Here is a 10378-nt window from a genome sequence, read left to right as displayed (position 1 = left end):
GACAGATCCCACTATGAACTGCTTAAATAATATTTGCTTGAGGGCCACTGAGGAGCCAGGTGCACAGCTTTGAAAACGACAGACAAGTAACACATAATTCTGTCAAACCTCCAACTTAGAATCCCAGGTTTGTTAAAGGGAGACCTGAAGGAGGTCGGCTTGCTTCTCTACTTTGTCCCCTGTCACATCATCTGCAGTATTTGGCTTGACCAAGTAAATTACATTTGCACACTGAGTGGCCTGATTTCTAATGATGCACTTTGAAGTTGGGAAGCGTTGAGACCACAAGCTTGAAGAGGTGCTGTCTGAATCTGTGTGGGATGTGTGTGTGTGTGTGTAAGAGGAGAGAGAGAAAAGACACAGGGAGATTCGTCCTGTTTTCATGTTGTATCTGTATGTCTTTGAAATGAAAAAAAAAGAATGGAAATGGAAAAGAGTAGCTCCAGCAACATCAACTTTTAAGTCAAACTGTCTGTGTTTTGGTTTTTAGGAGGTTACGCTGTGTTCTTGAACTCGCTGAAACTGGACCGATCATACACAATTGACACACTCACTACAACCACAATAATACCCGAATTCTGACCTATAGAAGGATTTTCTTTTTACACTGAAACAATAGGCCCCTTCATGGCCTACATCACTTTGATGTCATGATGTCAGCTGGAGGCAGAACAGAGGGGATCTTGAGGCAAACTGTCACTTTTAACCATGAAAATGTCATCTTGTATTTTTGACACTAACTTGAAGTTTTATCACATACCAGCCACTGCCAGTCATAGACAATTTTGGTTTGGCTTTGGTGATTACAAGAAAGGACTGGAGTGAGACAATCATCAACAACAGCACACTTCATATCAGGTCAGGAAAACGTTATGGGTTAGACTAAATCGTGTCTCAAATTATGTTATGATAGTTTCTTGTGAGCACGAGATAGTTTCTCATGAGCACAAGATTTTTTTTATTTTATTTTTTTTCACCCCATATCCCCTTAGGTGCTCCATAAGTTTAGGACTGAGGAAGCCGCCTTCTTCAGGGCTTCTTCTTTCTCCAGCCACAGCTTCTCCATCTCTTTCAGTCTTGTCTTTGAGGTCTCCTCTCTCTCAGCCAGCTCCTCCTTGAACTTCTCCTCCAGAGTGTGGCACTTGTTGATGCTCCTGGTCCAGTTCAGCTTGTTTGAGGATGAGCTCAGATGAAATGGTCACTTCTTACAGTGTTGATCAACTTGTCTTTCTCGGTGATCAGCTCCTGCAGCTGGTTCACCCTCTTCTGACACTCGGTTTCCATTTGCTGCAGGTCAGAAGCTGCGCTGGGTGTCATATCTTGATTTGAGCTTTTTCAGCTCGTTCTCAAAGTCAGTCTTCATCTGGTCACATGTTTTCATCAGTGAATCTGTGACTGTTTCTGTCTCCTTCTGAGCATCAAGAGTTTCTTGAAGAGAGGAGATTTCCTGAAAATGAAAAGAAAAGAAAAACGAAAAAAAAACGCTATATATGTGGTTAAAAAGTTTATGAAACCGTCTTTGACTTTGGTTTGTTTACCTGTTTTACTGTTTTTTCTTTTAACTTTGCTTCGGACTTCAAACCTTTTTGTCCCATTCGCTCACCGTAGAGTCAAGCGCCATCTCCGGTTGCTTAGCAACGCTCCCTAACTACCTAACTACAGACTAACAGTTGGATATTTCAGGTCCAGTTGGTGTTTTCGTAGCCAGTTTGTTCGTTGCTTATTAAAGGGGCAATATTAACACCAAATTAACGAAAGGCACTATTGCGCTCCACATTCATTTATTCATTTTAACTTTCATTTAGGAATAGCCGGTTACGCCTCACCTGGCCAGTTTTAATGGGGTAGCATTAGCATTAGCATTTAAAAAGAACGCTATGAGTTTGACGCTAGCATGGTAACGTTAGCCAACAGACGCAAATATTAACCTTAAAAAGTCAGTTAACTTCGCGCAGACATGGACCAGGATATTCGTCAGTATCTAGCCAAGGCAAAGGAGCATCGAGGTTTGTTATGTTATTAGCTAGAGGTGTGAAGAGTTGTTAGACCGAGCCGTGTTCACCGTGTTTATTTCATACCGCTCCACAGACTGTGAGGCTCTGCGGTCAGCCTACCGGTTAATGAAGCACAATGGTACAACAGCTGGAACCAGCGGACGAACTCCACGCGTGGCCTCGGAGTTGTACGTCGTCTGTGCGGAAGCAGCTCTACAGGTGAGTCGTTGGACTCACCTGAAGGCTCAGAATATGTTGAGTTAAATGGGTGGTCGTGTCAGCTTTAAGATGCAACTCTCTGGATCACAATACTGTAAATCCCAATGTCAATATACTTTAGAAAAACAGTAGTAGTAGTTCTGCCTTTGATTTTAATCTTTTTATTTTATTTCAACAGATTGCAAATGTTTAGCAATGATTTGACATTATCGTGATCTTAAAATATTGAATGCAGTAAGTCTGCATTTGCACCATAATATATACATTTGTTGTTACGAAGTATATGCATACAGTGCAGACTGCTGAAAGGAATTAATGGAAAGGGTGCGATCCACCAGTGTATCCAGATGCCATCATCATGATCTTACAAGACTGAATGCATTAATGCTGCATTTGTGCCATTACATATTCATCTGTTGTTGCCAGTTCAACCAGTACAGTTAGAAGTTAAATCACAATACTGTAGGTCATACACTATAAATAGAACAAAATACATAAATAAAAGTTAAATGGGCCGCAGTGTCTACTTTAAGATGCAACTCTCTAAATCACAAACCTGTCAATCGCTTGTCAATATAGTTATAAAAACAGTAGCAGTAGTTCTGCCTTTTATTTTAGTGTTTTTATCAATTCTATATTTGCATCCCTGGAATTTTACATATGAAGTTGTTGTTACCAATTCTATAGGTACAGTTGAGATAAATTAAATCACAATACTCCATGTCATACAATATAAATAATAATCCAAAAAATCAAATGAATGTGTGCAGACATACACTCTGGACAGCCAGTGTACTAGGTTTATATACACACTGGCCTAGAGCCAGCGTTAGACTCTGATGCTGAAATCTTTTTGAAGTGTGAACAGCACATGCTCTGAATGTGCCTGCAACCTCCTCCTCCGAGTACTATGAGGAGCGTTGTTATGTTGCAAGGAGCTAATAACTGCTGAGATGTCACATAAGACATGATGCTTCAAGCATCCTCCGAGAATGAAAGATTCGCATCTGACTGTGAAAGACATGGAGCTCATTTCTATAAAGTAAACGCCTGCTCCTATGATCATATGTGTCTTTTACTGTGGAAGTTCTTGAACAATTACAGGCTCGCTTGCTTTTACTACCTATCTACAGTAAATCCTTTTGGGTTTGTTAGTTGATTAACTTCAAACTTTGTTTCTAAACTGATCTGTAGGTACTTAGACAGAGACTCCTCCTCCTCCTCCTCCTCTGGGCTCCTCACTAAATTTCATAATATCACTGATTTGCTTTTGTTTTGTTTTTTTTTTACTTAATTTACTTGTCTAATTATTCTCTGCGTATGGAACAGCAATGAATATTTACTAATGTAGATCGAACTGTCCTACGCCAAGGGAAACATATTTGAATAATGAAACACAGGGATATTCAACAACGTGATTTGCTTTCGCTTCTTTTTATCACACAACTATAAAAATGCAGCTTGTCTTGAAGTCTCAGGCTAAAGTGAATACTGAACTACAGCATAAAGACATTGTGGTGTACTTCCATAATCGAGAGAAAGATGAATGTTCCTTTACGATACATTTTCACACTGATCTGTCAGTAATTATTGTCAAGTTTCACTTATTTTGTGATTAACCAGCATGAAAAAATATTTAATCATAACAGAATTACAAGCATTACAGTATGCACATGATTATTTCTCTTCATCCGACAATTAACAGTAGATGTAACACAACATTGTTGGGGTAACACTGAGGGCAGCAGCCTATAATTAAGATGCTTGTTGTTTTTTTTCCTCACGTTTGAGACAAATGTGTATCAGAATAGTTTTAATAATGCATCAGACTCAAAAAAATGCATATTACATGATTTAACTGCAAATGAGGTTAAAATGTTTATTTGCTCTTGTGCCTTTCTCTGTGTTTTCAGCTGGGTTGTTTGGAGATAAGCACAGTGTGTCTAAAGATGTACTTTGAAGGGAATCCGTCGGCTAATCAATTTTTGTGTCGAGCTTACCTCTGCCAGGGCCAGCTGAAGTCTCCGCCGGCCACCGGGAGTCTGGTGAGGACAGTAAATTGGACACATTTCCTCAAGGGTGTAGTGTGTGTTTGTGTTTCTGCGCAGTGAGGTGCATACACAATTACTGTAGAGATACAGTATGTGTGCACTAAAAATGCAGCAGATCTCCTTAGCTTTGTAAACAAGCACTTGTTGTTGTACCATTTTAATTCAGTGTCCACCAAATATTGTCTTTTCACACCTTATTGCATTTAAAACTACATTAAAAGCTAAACTAAGAGTAAATTAAATTCAAACTGTGGCTTACATGGGATAATCTGTTTGTCTGCTCTTTGTTTTGTTTTTGTTTTTTTGTTTTTTTGACATGACATGTTTTTTATATTTTCTACTTTAGGAAGACTTTGAAGAGGCTGTGACATATTTTCTGAAAGCAATTGAAATTTCAAAGCAGGAACCAAGGTACCCACCCTCTAAGAAACGTGCTTGGCTTTGTTGTTTCAGTGTCAAGAAAGTTGATCGATTTATGCTGTGTGCAGTTGTCGCTATAATGCGAGGGCGTTCCTGTAAAACACATTTCTCAGCACAAACTCTCAGCAGGGACTGTGTTTTTTTTTTTTTTATATATATATATCATACTTAGAATGATATGTAGAAGTATTCTTAGAAGTGAAAAATTTCTTCTTTTTTTTTTTAAGTATATTTTTTGGCATTTTAGCCTTTTTTTGATAGTGTAGTGGAGAGATGGACGGGAAACAGGGAGGCAGCTCTACTGAGTGACCTAAACACCACCCCAAAAATTAGATTTGTTAATAACATTTGACATACAGTACAACATGATTCCTCATTATTCACCATGACCCTTTATTCCCAGGTCAGTCATGCTCAGATGTGATGTATTATCAAATTTACCAGCTCACTGGGAGTATCTGAGAGCAGGATGAAAGAAGTGAAAAATAGAAACCTAATAATAGACACTATAAAAGTAGTGAGAGATGTGTTTTGTAGATAGTGCCTTAGCTTTTGTGTACAGTTTCTATCTGCTAATGAACTCATAACCTGTCAATTAAAGGCTGAATGAGGAATCCCAATTAACACCAAAGGGACTACATATCTATCATATCCAGCCCAGACTAATGCCCGACACGCTCTCTGGTGAATAAATTAGCAGCACTCAAACAGTCTGTTCACACTGTTTTCTATGCAGCAGCATCAATTCATAAATTCCACTCAGTTCACATTGAAAGCATTGCACAGGCCAGTCTCCCGTGACTTATTGTACAATGGTTAATCCTCTAACGTTTGTAATTCACAGAACTTCTGCATCCTGAGTTGACACTTTTCCGAACTAACTTGCTTGCACGTGTATCACGTAAATAATTCAGTGTCCTGTGTTTGCTTTTCCTGCGTGCCATTTGTGTCTTACAGATCCCACTTCGTGGTATTTAATGCCTCGGTACTGTACTTCCAGACAGCGCGTCCTTTCCTCCAGCCAGGGCGGTGCCACCACCTCACACCCACCCTCAAACAGGTGGTGCAAAGTCTGGAGGAGGTGGAGGACCAAGACCACAGCTGGAGGGCTGAACTCATGATGCAAGTGATCCTGCAGGGCTCACTTACTGACCTCATGTGTCCAGCTCTGAGCCTGTCCTTTCTCTATAATTAAGTCATATTGATAACACACAGAGCCAATTAACCTGCAGTTCATTTATGATTGCCTATTTGCAGCTCCCCCATTAAGTGGGTGCCTTTTTCTCTTTTAGAGAGTGAAACTGCTTCAGTGCAAGTTGTTTAATCATATTCTCCCTTGATACCTCAGGACAAGATGTTAGTTTAATCTATGCTCAGAAGACAGAATAACATTTACGATCTTGTTATCTAGAGGAGGCTTGGTTAAGCTTCATCTGAATATGATATTCTGTGCTCCTTCCATAGTGCCTTCCATGTCCAGGGATGAACAAAATATGAGAGACATCAGTCATTCAATAGCTCTGAAGTACAAACAGCATCAAAAAAACTGAACATTACACGCTTCATATAGGAATGGCTACTATATATGAATGTATTGGCATATTGGTAGCATGACAGCTATGTGTATGTAGAGTAACAGACTGGGAAGTTGATGTATCTTCATACCACGATCAGTGCCATGTGGTTCCTCTGTTTCTATTCAGGCACCTGATGAAATGCTTTGTGGACTCTGGAAAGATTGAGGACGCTGGAAGTTTTGCCCAAGTTACAGAGGATTTCGTCAAGTCACACACTCCACACCTTTATCCAAGGCTTTTTACCTTACTGGTAAACAACATGTTTCATGCATTGCAGTTATGTTGGTAGTTTGCATACCTAAGTCATACAGTGTTACAGTGTGTCTAAATATCTAAAATCATGAAATACGGATACACAACCCTTAGGGAAGTTGCCCAAAAGTAATACTCATTGACCAGGTTACAGAAAATCATCAATAAATTCTCATTTATTTTATATATACATTATATATTATATTGTCTATTGATAGAACTCCTGTCCTGTACTGAACTGGACAGTGCCGCCAATCCCTTCATTTTAATTAAATATGAAATACAGTTTAACGTTTAGGGAAAGATTTCCACATGTGTAATTTCTCTTTATACTTCTCTTAGGTAAAACACAAGCTGTCAGAGAGTGATGTCCTCCTTGAAACAAGCAGACAGAGTACTGCCTTGACTGTCATTTACACAATACAGGAATTTAAAAAGTAAGGAAAGTTTATGTATGATACAGTATTTGTTTGTAGGTTTTTTTTTTTTGACATGCTGCACCATTTATTTTGCAAAAGGTATTGTTTTTAGTGCTGTCATGATGAAAGCCGTCTCCATCTATCTGCAGCAGAGATAAACAACTTATACTGTAGCAGTAGCTCTCCACGAAAAACAGAAGCCCTTGATCTGCTTTATTAATGATTGATTTTTTCACAGCTGTGGAGGAAAGAATGTGTCTGAAAGTGTGTTGCGTGATTAAATGCGCAGTTCCTGTTTTTGGAACACTTTTTTAAACTTTATTAGTTATGATCTAATTAAGGCTCATTCCAAGGCTGCAGATTAAATTTTACATTTTCTTAAAGTCTAAAGACTTACAGAGGTACATTGTGTTTTTGAGTATAAATCTTCCATTGAATAAAGGCAACTGGACTTGTAGAATTTCTTGAAGACGTTTCTCCACTCGTCCGGGAAGCTTCTTCAGTTCTGATAGACTAGTGGGAAATTGAGGTTTAAATAAGAAATCTCTGTGGGTACACCCACTAGAAAATTGCTTGACCAGATACTTGGGTCACTATTTAAACCTGTGGCGAAACGTCTTCAAGAAATTCTACAAGTCCAGTTGCCTTTATTCGATGCCTTTTGTATTACCATGACCTGGATGACTGAGAACGTCCACAGACAAATCTTCCATTCCTCCATCTAACGCGAACACTAATCCTAGGTGACCTAATGGTGGCTGCCCACCCTGTGTCCAATTGTCGGCAGGTTTATCTGGCCGCCCTCATAAGTTGATACTATGCCGTAGTACCATGTCTTCTGATGTGGCATACTGTAGTGCAAACCCGACCCCTTTCTGCAGGCATGTGCACGCCATGTCAGATCTCCTTATGGCTCTTCATTTCAGCTATAAACGTTGACAGCATGACTCAGCCTGACCCAGCATTCGTCATCAACATATAGGTTATTTTGCCTTAGGTTCATGCTCTATTTGTTTTGACTTTATCAGAGGGGGATAAAAATACTTATGCATGTGTAGCCTTGGATGTGCATGCATGTGCTTACGTTAATGTACACTGATTTTTGTAGCAGGTTGGCAGAAATAAATGAGAACAAGCTGACAAAAGAGGATTCTGCCAAGCTTGAGGAGATTTTCAGTCTCCTCGTGGATTGTACCAAATCGCTCGATACCCCTGTGAACTCCTGCCCTCCACAGAGCCCAACGCCCATCCAACCATCCGACAGGTCCGTGACCCAAAATGTCCTGATCAAATCTCCTCTGAGATTACCTTCTATAACTCCCTGTCCTCTTCCTAAACTTTGCACTACCATAAACCCGCATATGGATTTCCCCGAGGGCAGCTCAGATTATTGTACTGTAAGTGTTGTGAATTGTATAAATTATGTTTTATCTGGGATTTGCAGAGTTGCCTTCCTCCTGGAGTTGGCTCTGCTGGCCTTGCAAGTGAGGCATCAGAAAATAGCTGTGGACTGTTTGAAAGAGCTAAAGTCATCAGGAGAGGCTGTGAGTGTCCGATATTCTCTTAAAATCTCAGGCAGTAGAGGAAGTAGCTGTAACTAGATTATAGAAACATGTAAATTTATTCATGGTATTTGACGTCCTCCCTTAAGTAGACACTTAACAATAGTGAAGATTAATTAGGTTAGCCTATGGTCAAGAGCTAAAGATTTTTTTTCTTGAGTGATAACATAATTAGCGACAGTAAAAAAAAAAAAAAAAAAGAGTTTGGTCATAGTAATTTTCTAGATTTGTCCCTTCGACCTTGCACGGCTGAAAGCTGACTCTAGATGTCACATGCATATTTGTCTTTTTAGAGTATGGGGCAACGGATAATAATGGAATGTGTCAACTGTGAAATTAACCTCCTGAAGAAAGGGGCCAAGATGAATGACTACTCCAAAGCCACTGTGGAGGTGCTTGATCATATGTGTGAAGTATCGGCCATGATTTTCCACCAAAGATTTGTAACGCAGGCAGTGGGTTCGTTGGGAGAAACTTCATTAACTGTTCACCAATATTAATCTATGATGATGATCTTTGTTTATAGGCAGTAAATCCAAAAAAAAAAAAAAATGTGTGTCTCTGCGTTTTGTGAACTGATAGTCCATGTGGAAGCACTACATCAGTGAGTGCGTTAGGGAACAGTTGTAATTATAGTATAATCACCCTAATTCATTTTCTGGAGTTTTTCCCTCTCTAACAAGAAATGCATTGTCATGTAATCCTATTTCCTACCGCAAAGTGGGAACTGTCGCGTTTAAGAATTGGCACATTTCACATGCTCATCCCATTTTAATCCAGGTAGACTTGCCAGGTTCTAGAGGTGTTGTGCTGTTGCTGCTGCAGGAGATACTCAGTTCTTCGCTGATATCCCACAGGCCCGCCTGAAGGAGGTAGGCAGGTTAGATCAGTGGCTCCAAACAGCGACGAAAGAAGGGGGACCTCAGGCTGTGCAGGCGGTGTGTGCCACCCTGTGGAGTGTTTGCCTGCCCCTCTTGCAGCACAACCTCAGGAAACACATCAGGACACCTCTTCTCAGGATGGCCCAAGCACTGGAAGATATGCAAAGGTTATCAGCTTCTTCAAACTCATTACGGTTATGTGTGCATGTTTTAGCTTTTCAGTTCAACATTGTGCTATAGTTTTAGTTTATGTGATTGATGATGATTTTGTGTGTCTGGGTTCAGTATCTTGCTGCAGCCTAAATCCCACAATTGTTATTGCAGGTCAACAGTAGCTGAACATAGTAGGATTAAACTTTAGACAGGTGCCAGTAGCTTGCTTCAGTTTGATTGCTAATGTAGAAATACTGCATCATCCCACATTTCAGAACCTCTTGAATTTTAAAATTCTTCCATGTCCTCAAACTTTAACATTTCAATAACTTGGAAATATAGAATTACAAATTCCACAGTTATTACTTTCAAACTCTGAGGAAAACTATTACCCTCGTATGACCAGTATTAAACCTGGCTATTATGATTATATCCAGTGAACCGCGTGTACTTTTACAGTGTGTTCCCAGAGATGCGCTGTCATATCCACTCAGAACTGGCAGCGATTGAAGAAGAGGAGGGTCACCTTGAAGCTTCTTTGACTCATCTCCAGAAAGCCATGCAGCTGGATGGCGGGACGCAACGAGAGCGTCTGTCGTCAGCGCTCCACCTGCTGCAGCTCAGACGAGCCCGCTACCAAGTGCCGTCCCGGAACGAGGATAAAGCCGCTAAGCTAATGCAGCAGGTTTTCTGTCCATCTATGTCACACTGTCTAAAAATTACACAAAACACTCTTGGCCTATCAACTGAAAAGACAGACAGCAACAGTGAATGAAAGGAGGGACCTTATCTCCCAAAGTGGAATCATTACATGGTTTTGGGTAGTTAATTTAATTACAGGGTGGAGACT

At 40.1% G+C, this 10378-nt stretch overlaps 1 protein-coding gene across 2 annotated transcripts in view; it reads left to right on the top strand.

Annotated features, from left to right (window-relative positions):
* The first annotated feature begins 1668 nt into the window (after nucleotides 1-1668).
* Nucleotides 1669-10378, top strand: part of LOC125018424 (cilia- and flagella-associated protein 46) — a 46059-nt gene continuing 37349 nt past the window's right edge. For both annotated transcript variants that reach the window (XM_047602289.1, XM_047602287.1), the window contains exons 1-12: nucleotides 1669-2006; nucleotides 2089-2213; nucleotides 4127-4258; nucleotides 4611-4675; nucleotides 5642-5806; nucleotides 6388-6511; nucleotides 6856-6950; nucleotides 8041-8196; nucleotides 8377-8476; nucleotides 8788-8886; nucleotides 9352-9542; nucleotides 9988-10213. In XM_047602289.1, coding sequence (XP_047458245.1) covers nucleotides 1958-2006; nucleotides 2089-2213; nucleotides 4127-4258; nucleotides 4611-4675; nucleotides 5642-5806; nucleotides 6388-6511; nucleotides 6856-6950; nucleotides 8041-8196; nucleotides 8377-8476; nucleotides 8788-8886; nucleotides 9352-9542; nucleotides 9988-10213 — 1527 coding nt within the window. In that variant the 5' untranslated portion in view covers nucleotides 1669-1957. The remainder of the gene's footprint in view (nucleotides 2007-2088; nucleotides 2214-4126; nucleotides 4259-4610; nucleotides 4676-5641; nucleotides 5807-6387; nucleotides 6512-6855; nucleotides 6951-8040; nucleotides 8197-8376; nucleotides 8477-8787; nucleotides 8887-9351; nucleotides 9543-9987; nucleotides 10214-10378) is intronic.

This window comes from Mugil cephalus, chromosome 13, assembly GCF_022458985.1.
Source record: "Mugil cephalus isolate CIBA_MC_2020 chromosome 13, CIBA_Mcephalus_1.1, whole genome shotgun sequence".
NCBI lineage: Eukaryota > Metazoa > Chordata > Actinopteri > Mugiliformes > Mugilidae > Mugil > Mugil cephalus.
This window is presented reverse-complemented; position numbering and strand designations above follow the sequence as displayed.